General features: G+C 36.4%; 1 protein-coding gene across 2 annotated transcripts in view; it reads left to right on the forward strand.

The window, feature by feature from the left end:
• ARHGAP15 (Rho GTPase activating protein 15) overlaps nt 1-25214 on the forward strand; it is a 575155-nt gene that overhangs the window by 3176 nt on the left and 546765 nt on the right. For both annotated transcript variants that reach the window (XM_074363591.1, XM_074363590.1), the window contains exon 2: nt 24350-24528. In XM_074363591.1, coding sequence (XP_074219692.1) covers nt 24364-24528 — 165 coding nt within the window. In that variant the 5' untranslated portion in view covers nt 24350-24363. The remainder of the gene's footprint in view (nt 1-24349; nt 24529-25214) is intronic.

The raw sequence follows: 25214 nt of genomic DNA on the forward strand, positions 1-25214 counted from the left end.
AAACTCTTTACAAAAAAAAATGCCTTTCTCCTACCATCACAGCAAAGATATCTCAGACTGAGATCAGACTGGGCTGACGTGGGTCACCTCTGAGACACAGACACCCTGAGTGACCAGGCTGCGGCACTGGCCCACTCTTGTCTTAATGAACCACCTGCCCCCACAACGTATGGACCCTCAGCTGAAAAGAGGGGTCCCCATACTGAGGAACTAAAATGTTTCCCTCGGAGGAAAGGTGACTTAATAGGTAAAAGTCACAGAAAAACCAGTACATAGCCACATAGGGGCACATTTAAAAGCATTACATACTCAAATTTTCCAGACTCTATGATCAAACACAGTGGCAGTTTAAGGGTACGTCTGAATAAAGCGAGTGTTTCAATTAAACTGAATTTTAAAATATTTTTCAGCAGCTACTCCATATATAAACCCCTCCCCCTCATACTTAGCTTCTAAAAGCTTATCATCTAATATGATTATTGCACTAATAATTATAGTGCCAACAAAATTTGTCATACCATAAAAATATATATGAAATGTTCTATTACGATTCAGAATTTCGTGGAACATATTTATTTTCCCGTTACGTGCCAGGCAGTAAACTAGAGAATTTTGCAGGTGTTGTATCGTTTGGTCATATCTAGTCAGAGATAACAGGACAGTCTGGGAAGAAATATTTGTTTAGGCGTCTCCCTTCTCCGCGGTTTCAGTTACCCACCCTCAGACACGCCCAAAAATGTTAAAGGGAAAATACCAGAAACAATCCGGAAGTTTTAAACTACTCACCATTCTGAGGAGCCTGAGGAAATCTCGCGCTGTCGGGCCCGGGGCGTGAACTCGTCAGACATTTCCCGTTAGTCTCTTAGCAGCCACCTTGCTTGTGGGATCGGCGTTCGCAGGTTCGCAGCTGCGCGGTCCAGTCACCCTTATTTCACTTAATACTGGCCCCAAGGCGCAAGCGTAGTGCGGCTCGCAATTCAGATATGCCCACGGGTAGCGGTAAAGTGCTTCCTCTAATGGGAAGATGAAAGAGAAAAAAATCTCTTTTGCGGAGACCTACGGTAAGAACAAATCCGAATCTTCTATTCGTGAAATTGTGAAGAAGGAAAGAAAAATTCGCGTTCGTTTTGCTGTCGCACCTCAGACTGCAAAAGTTATGGCCCCAGTACGTGGTGAGTGTTTAATTAAGATGAAAAAGGTACTCAGTTTGTACAGTAAGATATTTTGCGCGTGAGACACCACATTTACACAACTTTTATTACAGTAGACTGTTAAAATTTTTCTACTTTATTATTAGCTGTTTTTAGTCTTTGACTGTGCCTAATTTATAAATTAAGCTAAACTAGGTACGTGTGTAGAGGAAAAAGCATAGTATAGACAGGATTTGGTACTGTCTACAGTTTCAGGCGTTCACTGCAGGCCTCGGAATGTGACTCCCGTGGATAACGGGGCACCACTGTGGTAGTTTCCAGAAAAAACTAGGGCTGAGGCGATGAGAAGCATTCTAAGAGACAGGAAGGGAATGGTGTCAAGGCACAAAAACATGGAGTATCAGAGAATTTCCAAGGAAGAGTGAGTTGTCTAGCTTTGTTAGGTAGACGTATACTAGTAGGAGGTCAGGGCAGATAGTTTCAGCCTCTAATAGAGTGGACCTGCCGAGCAGATTATGGCTAAAGGTTTTATGTAACAACAGGGTTGATGAGCATGGGAAATACATAATAGGATGTCCACATTTTGCATCTGGGTGGGCTATCTAGTGTCACGATTTATTTGCTTCCTTCATATACCTCACTGTTGGTAACATGCTCTTCAGGGTGGTTTGCAGAAGTGGCTGTAGTTAGTAAAGGGAGGTATTCCTGTAAAACTAGTGACCCGTTCACTTCCCCAAGGTGCCTCGAGGTTCTTATAGATTGTGGTTATAATGATTTCTTTTTCATATTATGAAAGTTTGTTTTTGTTTTCTTTTTAATTTGAGAATAAGTGATACAGTGAAATGTTTTAAAAACAAATAAAACCTAAATATAAACATTTGAGTGAAAATCTTTCTTACACTATTTTTATATACCTCTATTTACTCCCACCTTAACCAAACAGGCAACCACTTTTAATAGTTTTTTTTAATCCTTCATATTATCTTTATGCAAAAGCAAATATGTATATATATATACACGTATGTGTGTGTATATCTTTATTATATTAAAGGTGGTATACTATATACACCTCTCCACTTGTTTTTTTCCTTTTAGCAATATCTTGAAGATATTTTAATAATAAAAACAAGAAACTGTCTAATTCTGTTTGTACCTGTACAGTAATCTAGTGTGTGGATGTCATACTTAATTTTGATGTTTTTAATTATTTTTTACTAAATACAAAGAATGTTGGAATATAATTGTGTACACTTGAAAATACAGCTATGGAATGAATTCCTATTTATTTATAAGCCAAGAGAAAAAATAATTTTCATAGTTAATTGCCAAACTATCCTTTATGTTAGTTGTAACATTTTGAACTTCCATCAGCACTTAGAATGCTGATGGAAGCCATGTACCTTTTCCAATAGATTGAGTTATGAAACATTTCAGGTTTTGCCAATCTGTAAAAAAATGTATCCCAATGAAGTTTTATGTAAGATTTCTGTTATTATGATTGAGGTTGAGCTTGTTTTTAAAAGATTAAAGGCCTATTTGTTTTTCTTAATAAGAGAATACAATCTTTCTCAGCTGTATAATTAAGGGCCAAAGGTATGTCACATTCGAGGCTAGAATGAAATGTTAAAAGAAGAACTGGGACTAGCATATGTAAAATACTCTCTTTATAAAGCTTGAAATAAGCAGTAGCTTAAAAGAATGACATATGAATGTTGACCTGAAGGAAAAGAGAAAAAGAATGAAAATCAAGAAAAAAAAATGTCCAGATATCCAACAAAGTCTTAGAGGATACTAAGCCAAATGGCTGCAATCACTAGCTCAAGTAGATAAATTAACCAAAAACAGAGACAGAGCACGTTAACAAGTGTGTATGTAGATGAATAAGATATAGATAAAATGAAGTGAGGAGAGGAAGTGGAGGGAATGCATGCTTCGTGGATTCTGTCTTTGAAATCGTAGGAAAGCACATTTGATGAGAGGGATTCTCTAGAGGGTGCTAAAGAATAGGCAGAATACCTTATTTTAAAATTGGCTTTGTCAACAACACACAGTACAATTGTAAATTTTAAAACTGATTTTCTCTTTCAGTGGATATCAGCTCAATTCAGTTCAATTCCATAAATAATGCTGAGCTCTAACTAAGTACACTGTGTTATACTTGGACTTACTGGGGAATCTAGCCAAGTGCATTGGAATTACTATGGCTAGATTATCTCCCAGATTATCTCCAGGATATTACCAAAAGAAAAAAAGAAGTGGAGCAGTGTACATAGAACAGTACCTTTAATATAATAAAGATAATACACACATATACATGTATATGTGCTATCTAGCCAGTGAAAACTTCTTTGATAGCTTAGTGCATAAGCACAAGAATTTAAATATAAATTTATAAGTATAAATGTAATGCCATAGAAATATTACAGAACATGATATTGTCAGAGCCCCAGTGGTTTCATTTTGCCAAACTCAATGGCTATTTCTATGTGATTGTATTATCCATCATCTGAGTTGCATTTGATGCAACTGAACACTTTTCCCTCTTGAAGCTCTCTCTTCATGTGACTTCTAGGATATTTCATTCTCCCAGTTTTCCTCCAAACTGATTGGATGCTCTTTCTCTGTCTCTGACTCTTCCTCATTATCCAACCTTCTAAATGTTAAAATATCCTGCACTCAATCTTCAGATTTCTACCTTTCTTTTAGCTCTTGTCTTAGTTTATTCCTAGGTGATCTTGTGTAGTGCCATGGAGTATAACACTAACTATATTCTAATCAGATCTCAAGACCAAACCTTTTTTTTTTTAGCACTTAAACTGTAAATTAAATTGTCTACCTATCATCTCCACTTGAATGCTTCATAGAGGCATCAAAATAAGTATGTTCAAAACAGCTCTTAATTACTCCTCACCTGCCCCTAACCCAGCCTGCTTCTTCTCTATTTTCATTTATCTCATTTAATGGCACCACTATTCATCTCTCTGTTCAGGACAATAAATTAACAATTACCCTCATTTCCACTCTATCTCTCACACTTGTTACCCCAAACCACATCCAATTAATCAGCAATAAGCAAAGCCTGCAAAATACTGGCTTACCTCCTATAATCCTGTTTACTTTTCTTAGTAATGACTCTTCAAAAATGATATATTTTTTTCAGACTACTGGCTATTATAATTTTTGGTAATTTTTTTTGCTTGTTGGTGTAGTGTAATGAATTCCCCCCAAACCTGCAAAATGAATATATTACAATATGTGACATTTAGATACTATCATAATTTTAGATAAAACCATGCTTACTGATTTACCTTCTAGTTTCAAGTTAGAGAAAAAAACATACAAAATAAATGCAGTAATGTTAATTTGAACATTTCATGAACTTTCAAGAAGGTTGAAGAGGTAGCAAATTGTAGAATCTCCCAGTTAGGTTTTTTTGGCCCTAAAATTGTTTTTCTGTGCTGTAATTTATCATTAAATATGCTCTGAAGACAAAAAACCTGTAAGTCTAACAAACATTTGAAATATTGGTGAAAAAAAAATACAGAAAAAAGGAAATTTAATAAATAAACTTTTTATATTGTATTTTATCAACAATTTAAAAAATTGTTGCTACTACTTACATAAACCCATTTTAAGAATCTATTCATGCCTTTTTATACTTATAAGTATTGATTGGATATCTGTATTTTATTTCACTGATTTTCTCTTAGCAGGAATGAATTAGACATTAAGCAAGGGGAAAATGTATATCAAAATATCTGAAATTTAATCACTTCTTATCACCTCTACCACTGTTACTGCAGAATTCTCCTGACTCATCTCCTTGATTCTACTTTTTATATAATAGTCATTCTTCAAAGAGTAGCCAGAGTAACTTTCTTAAGACTTAAATGTACAACTTTACAACATTCCAAATGACTTTCTATTATACTTTTTTTTTAAAATTGAAGTATAGTCAGTTATAATGTATCAATTTCTGGTGTACAGCACAATGTCCCAGTCATACATACACATACATATATTCATTTTTGTATTCTTTTTCATTAAAGGTTATTACAAGATACTGAATATAGTTCCCTGTGCTATACAGAAGAAATCTGGTTTTTTAATCGATTTTTATATATAGTGGTTAACATTTGCAAATCTCAAACTCCCAAATTTATCCCTTCCCACCCCCTTTCCCTTAGTAACCATAAATTGCTTACTATGTCTGCAAGTCTGTTCCTGTTTTGTAGATGAGTTCATTAGTGCCTTCTTTTTTCTTGTTTTAGATTCCACATACAAGTGATATCATATGGTATTTTTCTTTTTCTTTCTGGCTTATTTCACTTAGAATGACAACCTCTGTGCCCATCCATGTTCTGCAAATGGCATTATTTTATTCTTTTTATGGCTGAGTAGTATTCCATTGTGTAAATATACCACACTTTCTTTATTCACTCCGCTGTCAATGGACATTTAGGTTATTTCCATGTCTTGGCTATTGTAAATAGTGCTGCTGTAAACATTGGGATGCATGTATCTTTTTGAATTAGAGTTCCCTCTGGACATATGCCCAGTAGTGGGATTATTGGATCATATGGTAAGTCTATTTTAGTCTTTTGAGGAATCTCCATACTGTTTTCCTTAATGGCTGCACCAAACTACATTCCCACCAGTGGTGTAGGAGGATTCCCTTTTCTCCACACCCTCTCCAGCATTTATCATTTGTGGACTTTTGAATGATGGCCATTCTGACTGGTGTGTGGTGATACCTCATTGTAGTTTTGATTTGAATTTCTCTGATAATTAGCAATACTGAGCATTTTTTCATGTGCTTATTGGCCATTTGGATGTCGTCACTGGAGAATTGCTTGTTTAGGTCTTCGGTTCATTTTTGGATTGGGTTGTTTGTTTTTTTGTTATTAAGGTATATGAGCTGTTTACATATTCTGGAAATTAAACCTTTGTCAGTTGCATCATTTGCAAATATTTTCTCCCATTCCATAGGTTGTCATTTTGTTTTGCTTATGATTTCCTTTGCCGTGCAAAAGCTTGTAAGTTTAATTAGGTCCCATTTGTTTATTTTAGCTTTTATTTTAAATTAATTCAATTTTTTTTTCGTGATTTGCCAGGCCCTCTGTCTCATTGCTCTGCTATTGTTTGCTTACATGGCATTTTGGATATGGTGAATTAATATTACCTATGAAATTGCTTAGAGACTGTCTTTACCTTGGACTGAATGTGTTAACCTTGTCTGCCTTTTTTACTACTGAATACCTAGAATCTAGAACAATGGTATGCATATAATAAACACTCGATAAATATTTGATTAGTAAAAGAATAAATGATATAAAAGCTGACTGTGGGCTGTAGAGTCAGGGAAGGCTTTCTAGAGATTTGTGACTTCTCCTGAGAGTAAATATATAAGATAAATTTAGGGGAAGAGAAGCTAGAAATGTATTTCAAACAAATGACATGTTATGGGTTCATTTTGAATAACCTGTGAGTGATGAAATGTTGGATTGGAATCCTGGATCCATTATATGCTATGGTGCTTTTCTGAAACTGAGAACAAATAACCCTGCATTTGAAAACGTATTGCCATAAACTAACTACCTCTAAGTATTTACATTTTAAGCTACTTTGCTAAATTCATGGAATTAAAATTGAATAATTGTATGTTTCCTTTAGATACATTTCCTAAACACTTAGAGAACTTTTTGTTCTAGTCTCTGCTGATGTAATGCCAAGCTTAGAGTCAAAATGAGATTTCTTTTTAAAAGAGCTGTGAAAGGTAGAATATTCAGGAAATTGGGTGCTGAGTCAAGGGGAAATTTAGTTTCTTTAATTTATCTTTCTGCTTTAGTTAATTTCATCCTAGAATTTTAAAGGCTAGAAACTGAGTGATGAAGCCCATATTCATCTTTCCACTCTATGCAATAGGAAACTAAGTGATCTGAGCCTCTGTGTAGCATCATCTATTCATACCTGAATGGGTCTCCTAAAGGAAGTAGAATGTAGGAGGGAAAATGGATGTTGATTACCCTGGTGGTATCTCCAACACAACCATGGGGTCACCAAAAACAGACAATGTTATTTTCTTGGTGCTTTCAGTAGCATGAGACATTCATCAATATAAACGAGTAGAGTGGGATTATTAATAATACTCATCAAAGCTATGATTTATTCAACATGTATTATGGATCAGATGCTTTGCCTACCCAATAGCATTTGATATCCATAAAAATCAATCTTTTTCATATCTCCATTTTTAGATTAGGAAGCTTAGGTTAAGTGGTTAAGTACCCAAATTTATAATGCTATTTGATAGGCTGGGTCATGATTTGTACGCAGGTCTGGACAATGCAAAATCCATGTTATTTTCACCATGCCATGTGACAATTTCTAAGCCTCTTAGGTGTCAGCAGTTAAGTAATACTGGGCTTCATTCAGGAGGCCCTATATCCTGAAAGGGTCCTTCTTTGTTTGATGTCTAAAACTATGCCATCTGTGGAAAACCTGTTGCTTATTCACTACATATATTGCCTTATGTAGGAATGTTATAAAATATGTGAGGAAGAAAACATGTTTTTCCCTTAGTTTTCATCATACTATGGGTACCTTTTCTGTTTATCTTTTTCTGTGTACTCTAGACCCTATGTCTCCAATTAGCCCTTAAATCCTCAAAATTCCTTCTCAGAATCATGCTGTCCATTACAGTAGTAATTAGCCACAGATGGCCCTTTAGCACTTGAAATGTGAGTAGTCTAAATTGGGTGTAAAATAAACACCAGATTTTGAAGACAGTACAAACAAAAGGAATGTAAACTATCTCATTAATACTTTACATTGATTATATGCTAGAATTATAAAATTTTGATATAATGAGTTAAATAAATATATTATTAAAATATATTACTTTAATATAATGACCTGTTTCATTTTTCTCATTTAGTGTGGCTACCAGAAAATTTTAAATTATTTGTCTGGCACATTATTTCTAGTGGATGGCACAGTTTTAGGCCCTCTCTTCTTCTCACAAGACTACATTGCCATTTTTATACATTCTTATGATTTAAATGTAATCCTTTGATATGGTCATTCAATCTCTATCTTTGTCCTTGACGTCTCTCCCTGTATTGTTCCTGGTTCCAATTGTTACTTATTACCTCTTCCGTGAAGTCTCATCAGCAGTTCAAACTGAGTATGTCTCATGTTAAACACCTGATCTCCCCAGAGAATCCTCATTTCTCTGTTCTTTAAATCATCTAAACAAGTAAACTTGGAATCTCCACGGACTCCTGTCCATACAGTCAACCAATTGCCAGTGTTTGGGGTATTCGTTTCTTTCTCTCCGTGTTCACTTATTGTCACAGTCACTAATGTGGCCATCCATTAAGTCTTGTCTGGACTATGGCAAAGGGGGTCTTACTTCCACACTCCTATTTGTCTTAGTTCTTTATTTTGCCTATTTAAGATTTATTTTATGTCTTCAGGGCGATGGTTGGGTTCAAGTTAATTAATACAAGTAAGAATGTCTATTATCTATTCATACTCTATTTAGAGTTTTAAGAGTGATTTTGCATACATCATTTTCAGTGATTATTCCAGCTAGTGGGAAAAGCAGAGCCCTTGATAGATTTAATAGAAGACAAGGAAACTTGGAGAAACAGAAGTGTTTGAGGACATGCTGAGAACATATTTCTCCCAAGTTCTGGTCTGGAACTTTTTAAATTTCTTGTGAAGGTAGTAAAGATATTAAGAGCACTGCCTGGAAATTCAGAAAAAGCAAAGTTCAATTCTGGGTTCCACCTCTTGCTAGATATTATATATGGTATTTTGTGCAAGTTAGTTTATCTCTCTGAGCCTGTGTTGCCTCATCTATAAAACAAGGAGTTTCCTCACAAAATATAAAAAAAAAACATATGTAGAAAACTTTGTGGAGTTTTTGCTACACAATATTGCTCAGAAAGGTTAAATGTAGTGTGAATAGTAGTTGTATTAGTAATTGTTTTATCAGGCCATTTTGAATCAAATGGTTACCATTTTCCCCCTTATTATAATGTAAAAATCATGCCAATATAATTTTGGTTTATTTCAGTACTAAGTATTATGAAACTCATCAAAAGCAATTTATTGCTATTACTTTTATCTCCTCATTACAGCTGTGTGAGGGAGTATAGAACAGTGGTATGGGAGAGAAGGAAGAAGGTTCACTCTTTTCTTGCTTGTTTACCAATTTTTGGTTGATATGGAAATTTTCCTTCAAGCAGCTCAAGATGTATCCTAACCAAAAATACCCTTTAATTTTGAAGAATTAATATGCATCACGCAGAGCCACTCAAAAAGTGAAAAGCAGCCACTAAGTCTTGGACCTAAAATTAAATGGAGCAAAGAAGTATTATGGAGCAAAGAAGTATTATAGAGACTGGGAGAGAGGGAAAAAAGCAGAATTCTCTTCACCCTCTTTTATATTACATCTGATTTTTGCCTAGGGTTGTAAGTATTACCATAGATTGTTCATGAGGCGTGGGGGGGGGGGGGTCCTAGCAGAATGATTCTGAGAAAAAATATAAGAAAAGATATTGGGAGGTCAGGGGTCTAGGTTCCTGATCCAGTTAGCAAAGTTTTCTGTTTTCCTTCTGTTTTGTTTTCCCCCTGAGGAAGCCTGCTCAGGATTCCATGTATGGAGGTTGAGTGAATATACCCATCTCAGCCCTAATTGTGAAGGCAGGTGGTACTAGGACACCCATTTAAATGACAGCAAGGTGTGGCAGTGGGAAGCGACTGACAAAATACTTAGGAGATAAGTGGCTGTGATGCTATCTCTGGAGAATTAGCAGCATCCTACAGGCCACAGGGCTCTAGGCTAGAAGTCTGGCCCTAAGAAAGGAAATTATTAAGTGGGTCATAATTTCAGGGTGAGAAATCAGCTTGACAGGAAAATCAGAGATTAGTTAGCATGGCAGTTAGGTAGAGAATATGACTTGAGTCAGGAATGGGGGCAAGGTGAGATGCAGTGGTTGTTCTGACTTTCCCTGACCATGATGCACTGTATCCCAGGTCCATTTGGCAGATTTTGATGTGGAGAAGTAGGAAATAAACATAAGAATCCAGTGACACTTGGGCACAAGGAGTCACAAGCATTCTAACACGGTGGCAAACCTGAACTTGTTGGAAGTGCTCACAGTACTGGGGGAATTAGAAGCAGGGGATTTCAGACAGGCATAAAATGCCTGTAACATTCTCAATACAATGCAGAGCAGTAACTCTAAAAAATACAGTGTCTGATTTTAAGGAGCCCACAGTCAATTTGGCAGAAGGGATACACAACTCAAATAGAAAAGAGATCAGAAGAAGTCAGGATGTGATTATCTGCCAAAATATAGTAGGAATGACAAAGGAGGTCAGAGCAGAGAGGGGGAAAATGGGAACTTGCTTAGCAATAGCACACAGCATAGCATGATATTCTATTCTGGTAATTTGGGATCATGTTGAAAAAACTTGTACCAATAAATGAAACAATGTTAATCTTCAATGAATAATCTTTCTAAAACAGGTACAAATTCAGTCTCTTGCTTTTGTTCTCCACTTTAAATCCTACCAGCTTGGATTTAAAAATTAAAAAAAAATATTGAAATGATATTGATTTAATATGCAGTGGAAACTGTTCAACCCACACATCTGTGGAGCAGTGCTCCTAGAGGTGATTGACACCTGGGGTCACAGTCACAGATACTCCCAGATGAGTCAGGTTATCAAATCAAGAAGGAAGGTAGAGAATGTCTAAATCAGAGAGAACTTGCCCTTTTTAGAAGATGTGGAAGCTGCCCATCTCTGCCTGACAGTTACCATGCATACGTTGACCAATTTTTCACATCTTACCATTTTTCAAGAGAAGACACACAGACATACACATTTTTTTAAAAAGTAAAAATCTTCATGTTTTAATTGGAAACTGACTCAAAACACTCCAAAACATTGTTCAGGCCCAACAACATATGTCTGTGGGTTGAATTTGGTTGGCAGTCTGCCGGTTTTCCACCTCTTCTTGAATTTATAGCTGCTCCTAAGAAAGCAGGAGCTGGGTGTAATGATTAGAGGGAACTAGGGTCCTCCAAACAACTTCTGTACACACAATAAATCCTAATAAATGTTAAGAGACTGACTAGCACATTCAGTTGTTCTATGAAAAACCTCCATCTATGTATAGCTTCTTCATTTAGGTCCTTGTTTTGTTTGTTAACCTTTCATTACTAGGTTCATTTTCTTTATTTGGAAGAATAAATTCTGCTGCTGCCAGCCCTCCTGAAAGCATTTTTTTTTAACCATTAAAAGATATCTCCAAAAGGTTGACTTTTCTAAATATAGAGCAAAAATAGTAATCCTGCGTTTCCCTGATTTTCTCAGTATCATGTGATATGGGATATGGACCAGAACATCTGTACTTACAAGGCTGCATTGTTGTAGGGGAGATACCTTGGGTGGGATAATGATAGTAACCACAGTTTAAACATGTGTGCACACAGGCATGCACACACATACCCATGTGAAATTCACAGTGCACAGGATGAGGAAACGTAGCCCAACTGTGGTTGTAGAACCCATTTTATCACGTGTTATCTATTAATTGGTCATTATCTCTAAGTTGCAGAAGTAGTCATGACAGTGGATATAAGTGTTATGGGAGGAGAGAGAGAAAAAGAATTACTGTTCAATAGTTTTTTTTTTTTTAATTAAATAGATAATACTGATAGACATTTTAAAACTCTAAATATTTAGGAATTCCTTTTGACTTCAGTGTACTGAAGCCAAAACCCTACATTTTGCTTTGTGAGAAGCCTAAATTAAGAAAGAATTTGGGCTACACTATTCAAATTATAGTGACATTCAATACACTGGAACCTAGTTAGATAATGCATCTAACCATCTCCTCTACCTCCTACCTCCTGGGGAGAGACCTCTGAACTCTACTTTGAGAAAAGAGAAGCAAAATACAACTTATTTAAATAGGGAAATACCCCCTAAACAACTCCTAAATTGAGGTTCCTAATAATGCAGCTGAAGTTATTCAAGACACTGTAGCATCAAAAGAGCCTTTAGTTCACCAACCTAGAAAGGACACAATTTAAGATATTCAATAAATGGAGCGTACAGAAGGAACTTCCAAGAAAGACAAGGATTGAGAAATGCAGTAAACAACTTTTAATTCAAATAATGTGGACTGGTAAATATGTTTTGCCATTTTGATATTCTTGGCTTCATGAAACAAAGCCTCACTGCTCCAAAATTTCAGATTGAGTGAAAACAATATTTTGCAGTATTTGCTTTGTCCTCACACCAAACGTCCTTTGATGTTTAACAGGCAAGAGAACTGTTTTCCAAGCATTCAAATTGATGTTGTTTTACTCATGCTTATCAAGTTCATGATATAAACCTTAAAAAAAAAAAACACTTACTGAAAGTTCTCCAATAGACCCAGATTGCTTGTGATACAATCCTTTTAGGGTTTTCATTTATGGGAAATAATTCATTTTGCAGCAATTAGTTAGGACTAGATATATGTTCTGAATAGCCAAACATATTTTAATTAATCTCAAATAGGATATTCACAGTATTACTTTCATGTACTTATGTATCTATGTATCAGTCTATATACTACCTACTCACTTCTCACTATTCTTAACTAGGATTCATATCATGCCCCTCAACCACTAGCATATTCCAAAGGGGAATTTATTCCCAGAAAACTTAGAGCAACAATGTGAATAAATATGAACCTAGTTAACAATGGGTTTTAAAAATAAAACACCATAGTAATTAGTAACAATTTTAGCACAATGTGGTTATAAAATAAAAAAATAACTTTATATAATTCTCTAGACTTGTTGCTCATCAAAGTTCAGTGTGCTTCTGAATCACCAGGGGTGATGGCCAAACCTGAGGTTTCTCAGGCTCCTCCTCAGTCCTGCTGAATGGAACTATCTTTGGAATGTGCAGTGAAATTAGCATGTTTATGAAGCTCCTCACACTGACCCTTGAGAATCGCTGCTCTGCAGCTTTCTTCTTCCTCTCTACTAGAGCCATTTTTTCATTTTCAGCTGAAGTTATTTCTGACCCTAACTCCCAGGATAAATCTTAGCTTAATGCAGGTGGTCTTTTACTAATTCCAGTGAAATGGAATTCTGTGAGTTCAATAAAAAATTATAACAAGTGATTATGGCTTTTAGTCTGCACTTGTGATTCACAAATCAGATATGTTCCCCCCTTTATTTACACGTCCCAGTGCCTCAGTAAGTTACACCTTGCGTTCCTCATTAGGCATTTGTTTTGTCCCTGACCACAACTTCCTCTGTTGGAAACCTGGTCATTCATTGCCTCATTCTCTTACCGAGGTTAAAGTTCTACCTCTCTACTGACAATTTGGGTAGTTGAGCCATCTCTGAACAAATACTCAGTGCTCAGAACTCTGACAGTAACAAATCTCCTAACTGATAACAATCTGCAGATCTGAACTGAGTATTGCTTCTCTCAGAATGGTTGTTTCTTCCCACCTGCTAGAGAAATATTTCTCTTCAACTTGGATTCCCAGTTGCCAATATTTACCAAGACTGTGACAGAGATTTATGTAATTATTCAACACAACTGCACCTATTGTCAGTATTTGTGGGTAGGAGAACTCTCCAGCATCCGTTTACTTCAGATGGAGAGCCAGATTCTGGTCCTTTCTTGCCCTGATAGATTATGAGAGATGACAGGTCCTTCTAAATTATATGCATGTGTGTGTGTGTGTGTGTGTGTGTTTGTGTGTGTATTATATAATTCATATAGAAAGTTATCCCTACCTCACACCAGACACAGAAATTATTTCCAGAAGAATCAGAGTTCTAAAAACAAAAGTTCAAACAACAAATCTTTTTAGAAGAAAATACAGGAATAGTTTTTGTGGCTTTGGATTAGGCAAGAATTTCTTAAGAGAACCATAAAAGCACTAATTATAAAAAGATAAATGACAAATTGGATATATTAAAACTAAGAACTTCTACTAATGAAAAGTTTACATTAAGAGAGAAAAAAGCAACCTACAAGTGGGAAAAAGATAATTATTGCAAAATATATATTAAAAATAGACTTGTATTCAGAATATAAACAAAACTCCTACAAATCAGTAAGAAAAGAACAAACACCCTAAAAGAAGAATTAACAAAGTTCTACACAGATGACTCAAAAGAACATTGCATAGCAGTCAGGCACACAAATGAACGTTTGAGTGAAATAAGCCCAGCAAGAAGCATATACTCTAGATTTCCATTTATATAAAGTTAAAGAATTAGGCAAAACTAAGAAGACAGAATGATGATTATTCTTGGTGGGGTGGGATGAATAGACTGGAAGGGAGCTTCAGGGGGCTTCTGGAGTGCTGATGATATTGAGTTTCTTGGTTTGGGTATGGTTAGAAGAGTTTTCAGTTTGTGACAATTCATTGAACTTTATACACAAACACGGGCATACACATATACACACATAAACACAAAAAATATTTAAAATGCTTTTATTCATATATAATTGAGCAAGTGAGAAACAAATTTTTAAATGCATTTAGAAAGATACCCTGAAGTATTGTACCTTAATGATGCTGTCATTGTCACAACAATGAACTGTGTTAGTGTCCTATTCTCAGAGATGTCCCTTTGGCACTAAAATCCAATTCAGTCAATTCAGAGTTAGAAGACATGAGCATTAGGGAAAGACTAATCGGCTACAATAACAAATTTGCTAAATAAAACAAATGTCAGCCATATTTTACTACTGTCAATTACTGACTCCTGTTAGTTACTGTCAAACTCTAATTATGCAATATGCAGCTTCCCCATATTTTAACATGGGCAGGCCAAGATAGAAGTAAAAGGAGCTTGGTGTACTGCAATCAATGTGTGATTAGATTTAATCTGCTTGATAAAAGGGCTTTGCAACTGAGTCGTATCTTTTAGGAAATAAATCTTATAGAACATAAAATTCCAGGAAACAAGCAATTGCAGGTTGAAATGTACTGTTTGCACATGATACTGTTCCAAAAAAGATCAGAGAATCAGCCCTGTCCCAGGGAGTGTCTGAGACTGCTTGTTTTGCCAGTGTTTTTTAATACTGTGGCTGCTGAACAACTTGTTCTACAGCTGATGTTTTCTCCTTAAGTGACATTTCATCATCCAGTGCCCTAAGATAGTCACCCTGCTTTCCCTTAATTGATACTTGTATGCAAGAGGCAGAAAATGGCTCAGCATTTCTTGCTAGATTAGGTCAAAACTGACAGAGGAAACAGAGAGACGATTGCATTACTTATGCCCCTTCTGGTTCTCCTGTGTATCTAAGGAGATTGCCATTTCATAAAATTTCTTATGCTGCCTAAACATACTTATAACAGAACAGGCATTTTGTTCATATTTGCTTTTCAATTTTTTACTGCTTACCTGATCACTAGAGGGAAATTCAGAAACAGTTCCACTGAATCTTAACTTTATTTTTCTATGTTCTTAATAAGGTGTAATTGTACCCTTGGACCTCTCTTCCTTAAATGTTTCATTTTCTCATTCTTGTGAAGCCTTTAGCTTTCTCTTCTTTTGATTGGTAACCTAAAGCATTAAGCATGCACCTGGAAGTTCCAAGTGAGGTTCCTAAAGTTCTGGGGTATTTTTCCCCCAGATCACTGGGTGCTCTTATCATAAGATTAGTGTTTACAAATAGATGATGTGATATTTATTCTGATTTAAAGTTAATTGAGAAGCATCTCATGAGAATGCTACTGTTCATTGTGTAGCCTCGGTGGCTAGGGATCCATTCTTCTGTGTCTGTTTTCACCAAGTCTTTTGGAAAGGAATTATGCCTTAAAACCATCAGCGTTTCCCAGGATCTACAACACAAAATCCATATTCTTTAATAGAGCCACAGGGCTCTCCTAATCCAGCTCAAATTAACCATCTCTCCCTGGCTTTCCAATCTAGCCACCCCACTCTGTGATTCGTTGTCGATGTTCACTTTGCTTTTCCTTAAATCTTGGGATCTCAGCCTGCACTGTTCTTGACATCCCTTCTCTGCCTTTTGGATCCTATTTACCATACAACATCAAGTTCAATGTCACCTTCATCTGGAAATTGACCTTGTCCCAGCCTCCATTGCACTTTTATTAGACAGCATGGTAAGCAAGCATGCATATGTCTAATTCTACCCCAGGATTCTTAATAATTTTTGTGGAAACTGTGGGACCTAACAAGTCTATTTCTCAGAGTAAAGGCTCAATAAATATTTGGATGATGAAATCAATTGCTTTGCTCCCAACAGGATGGAGACTAACAGACTAAGGTCCCCAGGGAATGAAAGCTAACAACAGGATGCCAAGGTTGCCTACTACACAGATTTGTTCAGGACTTAATCTACTTAAAACATGTTTTATATTTCACTTGTCATTTTCACCATTTAGGATACCTATGTGCAATGACAATCACTGGATTACAATTTATCCATGAACTAACCTGCCAGACTTTGGTAGTAAATGCAGTATATCACCCAGATTCCTTGATATAAATTAAGTAAATGCAAAGCCTTATTATCACATTTCCTATGTATAAAACACCTGCCCAGTCAAAGACAATGTTACTCAGTTGGGTGGCTATGGTCAAATTCCTTTACTGTGATCTTCCTTTCTCATTATATTTGACATTTTTGAAACTGAGTTTTATTGCACTCTTTCCGCTTATGAAAGTGGTCTGGGGAAATTAGACTTAATAGAGATGTAGAAGCCACAGGGAAAAAAGAAAAGGAAAGTGAACTGGAAGGAAACTGAAATTAAAATGTTATTTTGGTAAATGTCTGCTCTGGTGGAGATGACAAACAGTTGCAATGCAAGTTAATTACTGACCTGTCAGGAGAGTGTAGCATGGAGGTTGTGCCACACATTACTGGAGCTACCATGGCCACAAGTCATTTCCACAGGGGAACAAACAGACCGTGCTCTACCACAGATCAACAGAAGATCTTTCCAGGGGACAGAAATGAATTTCTCAGAGAAACAATATTCATCTGTGGAGTTTCCACAAGCTCTTAGCAGACTTGGAGAAACAATTCTTTCTATGGTTTCTGGAAAAGGAATGGGGTCACATTGCCACAAAGGGTTCTTGTGTGTTAAGGCAGAGAGGACTGTGGCTCTTGGTGGTTGTGGTAACCAGACAGTTCATTGCCACATGGTGAAAACCCAGACTAACACCTATGGAATGGGGATGCACTGGGGCACACTAAATGCTTGCCTCTGAGACAATGCTCCTCACAAAGGCTTTACTGGTAACGCATGTCCAGCAAGACAGTCCTTCTATTTGGAGAAGGAGCATCAGGCACCCGCGGAAATTTGAAACCCAAGGGAGGCTTTCTCTACTGTCATAACACATAACCCTGATAAATTGTAAGATGATCATAAATGTGGCCTTTTTAAAAAGCCAGAAACAAAAGGCTTACCTGAAATGGAAATCTGGTATTGTTCATGTTTTAAAAAATTCATACGATTCTCCAAATACACTTTAATGTTGCCCTTGGAAGGTATGAAAAGCCTTGTTTCTTTGTAGCCTCTAACTTACCGTGAAATAACCATCATTCACTGGCTCTTAGAATCACTGGCCAGAGTAAGTTACACATTATTTTTAAAGAAAGAAACTTGGTCAAAGACATTTTACAATTGGTAATGCTTTGCTAGGCTATGTACTCCGGCATTAACTAGTTTCCATATTTGTTTTCCAATTCTATATTCTGCACACATTTATTAAGTCTCCATTGTTTTGTCAGGAAGCACAGGAGCATTTATAAATAGAAAGACTTACATGATCTATGCTTAATACGAATGTACTATGGTCATTTTATCTCCTTGATCTCCATCAAGTTTCCCCTGGAATTCTTGTTACCTTATATTTTCATACACAGTTTCCACTTGACTTTGGGGTTTATGACTAAAGCAAGGATGTTTGGAAATGCAGGACTTGAGATCTGTCTTGGGACTACTTTGATAGACTGTAGCACCTTGGGGAAAACTCTCAGTATCCTCAAACTACAATTTTCTCTTCTTTACAGAGAAATAGTGGAGATAGTATCAAAGTGTCTGTTCAGTTTCTCCTAGCTCAAATGATTCTTAGTATACTTTTACTTTAATGTTGCTGATGGGAAAGAGATGTCAAAAATATACTTTCTAACTCAAAAGGGCAAGCTGCTGAGCCTTAGTGTAGTTAACGGAGTGCGGCAATAATTGACAGAGCAGCTATGAAATTTATGATTAGATGAAATATCACATTCCTTCCTATTTGGGTATTTGCAGTGTGAGTGGGAGAATCAGGCCCAGAATACCACTGAGCCAAGTCTGTTGAGCAGAGCCAAAGTTTGTGTGGCTCTTATGAAGTGCATTCTCATCACTGTTTCCTGTTTTTAAAACAGTATTGAAAGTGGAACTAGTGCAATATCACAAGCTATTCTTGCTCTTCTCTTGGTACATATAAAACCAGGAAGTCAGAGAATTTATGAAGCCAGTCTTAAGTGATTTACATTCAATTTCTAACTCAGGGATGTTTATTTGGAAAGTTTGTGATATCAGTGGATATTTTAGACACATGCAAGGTGAACTAATTCTTCGATATTTTCATTAGTTATTCGCCATGCCCCTGTATGCCTCCTGTAAGAATATAGACACAGGAGGCATCAGTGTTTCCTCTAGTAGAATTTAATAACCATGATAATGATGATGAGTAGATGTTATGCTAGAGGAAGAACAAGGGGAATACTGAATAGGCATGTAGATCACATGAGAGTTAAGGTCAATGTGACTTGAAATTAACAAAATGACTGATGTTACTAAGTTGCATAGACATAAGTATAGACAGTTATTATTGGTTTTACAGTCTACCAAATCTAGGGACTTGAGGGTCAATGAGGAACAACAGGTGGAACAACAGAATATGATTTCAAAACCCTGTGGGTATTCTTGGAATAGTAACACAGAAAGACTCACAAATTAGAGCTCTTCATTGCCTTTCTGAATAGGTCCTGAAATTGAGACTTACGTTCCCAAAATTAAATCCACTCTCTAGTGCTGGGAGCAAGTCATGATGGACCCTGGGGCTTGAGAGTTTCTTTTGACTCGAGGCTGGGCAAGCTTTATAATGGAGTTTGTTCTCCTAGAACCTTCTTTCATAAGGACTCAAAAATTAGACCACCATGACAGGGTTGTCACATCACATAAGTCTAGGAGGAACCATTTACAAGAATGCAATTCTGATATCATATCCCTGGCCACAAATGCTACCTGCCTCTAAATTTTCTTAAGATCATACACAAAGTAGAATAATCAGAGCTCTTCTACTGAAAGATACTTTCCCACACAGCCAGGAGAGCTTCCAGTATAAGATTCAGGTAAATGCTTCCCTGAGAGTTAATGGGAAGTCTGACTAATTATTTATAACTTTGTGTTAACTGGTTTAATCATTCCCCTCCCATATACATCTAAGTCACTGAGCAGATGGATGTAAGTAAATGGATGCAAGTAAGGAAGAATGGATGATGGAATTTTAGAAATGTTGAGTCTGTAGATGAGATGGGGCCTGAGTAGGTGCTGCAGTGGGGGGCTTTGGCAGCCAAAATATGAAAAGGATCATAGTGTGCATTGTAGAGGGGAAAAAAAGTATTAGGATGCAGATGAGGGGAAAATGGGAAAGTCGAAGGAAGGTAAAGAGAAAGAACTGTAAGTGGGATCCAAATACAACTTGCAAAATTTAGCCTAAAGCAGACTATCTACTTGGTATGAGAGTTTGTAACAGGATGAATAAAAATAAATCATCTCTGAACCCACAAGTACAGCAGTTACAAGTTTCACAGCCACCAGTGCAACTGTCATTTCAGTCTATTAGATTTCCTTCCTCCTCCATCGTCCCTCCTTCCTCAGTTACTGCTGGGGGTGGGGGTGGGTGGGTCCTGCCTCCCTGTGTCTTGCACTCAATTCATCCATTCAAGACATTTGTGTATTATGCTAAGGAAAGCCCTCTCCATAAATTCTCTCCCCCAGAGTGTCTAGAATACCAACCTCTTACAGCACTGGTGGGGTTAGAAGGGATGGGGTTCTCAGTCAATCCTTCAGGCTGATGAGAGGCTAGCAAGATGATGAGACTCACCTACACCAAGGCTAAATGCCAGTTTTTTCATGAAATCCAACATTTCTCTTTTCCTTGAGCTTCTTGGTACTATAGTTTTTCCTCATGAAACATATCAATATCTACCTTATAATTTCACAGTTATTTGCATATCTCTGCTCTGCTGAGCCGTTTGCCTGAAATGCCCAACCTGCCCTGACTTAGCTGCAGAATCAGCTGATCTTTTGTAGACTTTCTCTCCCCACATGTCCCAGTTACACCTGAGTCTGATGTCATTGTTTCTCTCCCTCTCCTGGGCACAACTTTATTCTCATTTAATTATTGATTTATTTCTTTATCACTCTCACCAAACCAGTGTAAAGCATTTAGTTAAAATAAACAAACACAAACCAAAAACACCACAAGAGTATCTCCAGCCTCTGATGTAGTGCCTGCCACTCAGGAAAATCTCAATAAATGATGAATAGATACTTGATTTTCAGTGGGTAGGAATCTTTAAGAAGAGGATTGTATCATTTTCTGTATTCTTCTCAGAGCAACATGGTGCTCTGCTAAATTAGAAACCACCAAATATTTGCAAATATGAGAACAATTATGAATTGTATCAGACTAGATACTATACTTGTAGAACTAAATACAAAAGAAGCTGAATAAAAAGAAAAAATAGAGTGCAGTGGGGTATCAACAAAATGTGAAGATGTGGTCAGATGGGAAAGGAAGTGATGGCTAAAGAGAGAGTGAGAAAAGAGGAATAACAATACTGGCAGGGGAAGAGATCAACTTAAAAGAATGATCTGAAGGAGGAAAATTTTGATTTTTTTTTTTCTGTAAACTGTCCCCAAGAAAAAAGGTGAGGAAGCCAGATAAGAGGCTTTTTAAGTAATCCAGCCTTTTGACAGTAACCCATCACTAGGCAAATTATGTGTTGATTGTGAAATCAGTACAAGAATGCCAGTGTTGATGTGACATTGAAATTTGTGCAGACTCTGGGGAAGTAACATGTCCTATAAATGGCACATGATGGAGCTATGTAAATACAGTGGCTTCATGCTCTTGGTCAGAAGATAGTGGCTTAAATCTAAGTGATTTCCCTCACCAATCTTACAAACACACCACCTTTAGACTTTGAATCTAATGAATAACATGGAAGATCAAACCTGGAACGCACTCCAAGGAGAATCCAGATTCTTTTAGAAGAGATGTATATGTTTAATCATAAATTCCCCTCAACTCTCACCCAAAACCCTCGGGCATCATCATACAAAGCATTTACATTGTTGCTTATCTGCCCAACACTTCTGAGCTCTGTGTATCTGCAGTAATACTTCTTGAGCTTCCAGGACTTTTAGCACAGCAGTATCAGAAGTGAAAGGACGCTACAGATCACAGTAATCTTCTTGGTTGCCCATGCACCCTATCAGTTTTTCCCAGTGATGAAACAGAAGTCCATGACCTTGTACAAAGTCATAAAGGTGACTATTAGTGACAGTGTTGCCACTAGAAGCTAACTGATTTTCATGCAACCAGTCTAATTACAATGAATCCAAGGCCTTCGTTTCAGTCACAATACCTAGATTCTCATCCTTCATTCACTGAAATGTACTCTGAAAAAAAAAAAAAAAACTCATGCCTTTAGTGGGAGCGTCTTTATAAATGTAAAAGATTTGCTTTATTATTTTGAAATAATTTCTACTTGGCTAAGAAAACCTGATGACCTCAATACTATATAATACACAGAATAAAATAAAAAATGTATCATCCTATACTGGCATACATCGAGAAATGGCTATTTATATCATCTGCATGTGATTACATTTATTTTTAAAAAACAAGTTACATATATACAACCCTCTATATCTTATTCTAGTTAGATATAGAGGTAACATCCCTTATGCATACATTAGTGGTCAGATTTTATACATTTTAAAATCCTCCTCATTAACGTAGCTGTCATTTTTCTATGAAATAGGATAAGATTTTCATCTTTTATTACTTCAAATTTTTATTTCAAATCTTATTGAAAAAGCTCTCTATTCTCAGTAAGTTTTTATAATAATGCACTCATGTAGGATCATGAAAATGAATATATGAACAAAATAAATCCATTAAGGAATTTTTAATACTACTTTCCTGTAAACAACTTTGTGAGGTATAACTGAAGTATAATAAAGTGAAAGTGTTTAAAGTGTACAATTTGATCATTTTTAATATACGTATACTACTTTTAAACCATCACTGCAAGCAAGATAACAAACATATCCATCACCCTGCAAAGTTTCCTTGTATCAAGAGTTCACCCTGTCCTTAGGCACTGATTCTTTTTCTCTTTATGTTAGTTTACATTTTCAAAAATATTGTATAAGTGAAATAATAAGTACTCAGTAAGTACTTTTTTGGCTTGGCTTTTTTTGCTCTGCACAATAAATTTGCGATTCATCCATGTGGTTGCACACCTTAATAGTCCATTCATTTTTATTATTGAGCAGTATTTCATTGAGTAGATAACTAGAATTTGTCTATCTATTCATCTGTTGATGGACATCTGGGTTTTTTTTGGGGGTGGGGATAAAAAACATAATCCTCCACTTCCTTCTGCTCAGTGTCCTTAAGAAAATTATTAGTCACTCTGATCCTCATTTTTCTCCTCTATAAAAATATGAGTTTAATGTCTATCTAATAGGAGTTTTGTAAGGATCAAACAAGCTCATTGCCTGGCACATAGTAAATACTCAATAAATATTAACTTCTTTTCTGAGTTATCACTCAGTTGCCTTACTGGTATCAATTAAACACTTTTCCTCCCATTGAAATGCTATTATTCTTTTCTAATCATTTTAGTGTACACTCCGCTTGAACATTACCATGATGCTAGCCCCATTGTCCAACCATTGTAGGGCTACCAATACAGTTGGCTCCTTAAAATACAATCCTTCCTTTGGATTGTATTGGCTTCCATAACTGACTGGTGACAACTTTTTCTAATATTGTACCCATGTGCCCACGCTAGCTATGAAATGGCTGCATAGTTGAGACAGGGAGACAACATTTAGGCTAGAAGAGGGTCTGTTTCTAGAGGCTTAGAAGCTGTATTTGCTTTGCAAATGTTCTATTTTAACCAAGTAGATGTTTCCATTTGAGGAACTTGTGGGGAGGGGCAGCTGAAAGGGATTATGGATTTGGGAAGCAACCAAAAACCCTCCTGGTCCACCCACCCAATTTATTTCCTTTGTTTTCTTTTTACACATTATTGTTTTCTCACAGCCACTCCTTTAAAATGTGCCCACACTGAATTTTCCTACCCAAATAGGACGCCTTCCATTAAAATAAATGTAAATAAATAAATAAACAGTGTTGATTTATTGATTTTCTCTTTCTTCATATTCTTCATAAATATTATATCCAACTAAGCTACTGAATCTAGTTCAGTTGGCAGATGGCAATGGACAAAGGAATTTTAATTTTTCCCTGTTGGCCACTGCAAGGGAAGTTGGGGGCTAGGACTCCGTACCATGCTAATGAGGCCAAGCCGACATAATTTGGTAGTCAATGGGACTAGTTTGGTTTGCTCTAAAGCCAGTTTTACTCACTTAAATTTGGCCTTATTCACATAGGTTTTGTTCACCAAAAAAGGGTGCTGGTGGTAGTGTCTGGATATGGGGTGGGATGAAGTAAATAATAGATCAGTGACGTTGTGAATGAAAAGAGCATATACCCTGAAGATACTTAGTTGGCAACGTCATTTCTTCATAAGGAAAACTGTGTCACATTGCCATTAGAAATTCCTTAATCAAATTAAGGAACTACACAGAATTTGAGTGTGTGCCTGTGAATTGAAATCCCCTGGCTTATATACAATACTGTCCAAATACAGAGGTCCCAATTGATAAAAACACTATGAAGTAACTACCTTTTCTTCAGCACTCAGAGGTGGAGACTTTATTTCATCTTTGTACATTAATGATTAATAGGGATGTGCGCTCCACCTGGAGTTTTTCATGAAAAAGTATATATTTAGAATAATATAATGCTTTTATATTTCATCAGGATAACACTGTAATATGCAGAAACCTACAAATTCTGATAGCTCTGCGGAAACACTGAATCCCACCCGCCAAGGCACCGGAGCTGTGCAAATGAGAATCAAAAATGCCAACAGCCACCACGACAGGCTGAGCCAAAGTAAATCCATGATCCTCACCGATGTTGGGAAGATCACTGAACCCGTAAGTCAAATACCTCAAATATCCAAGTTCCCTGATACAGAATTTTGTGTTAAAAAAAAAAAAAGGGAGAGAGAAAAAAGCTAATCAGCTTTGTTTTATTTGTTTTCCTAATGTGCATGAGAATACTGTTTTTGTAATGCACTTTATCTTGCCTACTTATAGTCATAATAGTATCCCCAGTTGCGAGAGAAGAGCTGGGCTTAATCCAGAGTGATAAAGTAGATTTGGAGCTAGACTGAAGAGCACCTTTGACTCATTTTAAGGGCCTCCACTATCATGCTTCAGTGTCATAAAAATAATGAGGTTATGCTAGCATGTGGTGTTTGTACTTCCAAATACAGTACATCACTTTGAAAAGCCAGAGGCTAAAATTAGCTAAGAATAAACTGAGAAAAAAAAATCTTTAAAAAAAGGTAAAAACCTCATCCTTAAAATCTCCTAATAATATATGATATTAGGAATTACAATTTGATTTGGAATGAGCTTAAACAGTTGAAATGCTGTGGCCGTTTAAGGTTTGAAGAGGAAGCCATTTTGTCTCCATAATGTGTCATTAGGAAGATTTGAAATAAAATAGTTAGAGATGAACTCTACTGCCAATTGTGTCCCTGCCCCTGCACGCATCCTGAGCCACTAAACACACTGATTGCGATGAGTCTCCTCTGGTTAATTTTCTTCCATAATGG

This window comes from Camelus bactrianus, chromosome 5, assembly GCF_048773025.1.
Source record: "Camelus bactrianus isolate YW-2024 breed Bactrian camel chromosome 5, ASM4877302v1, whole genome shotgun sequence".
NCBI classification, from domain to species: domain Eukaryota; kingdom Metazoa; phylum Chordata; class Mammalia; order Artiodactyla; family Camelidae; genus Camelus; species Camelus bactrianus.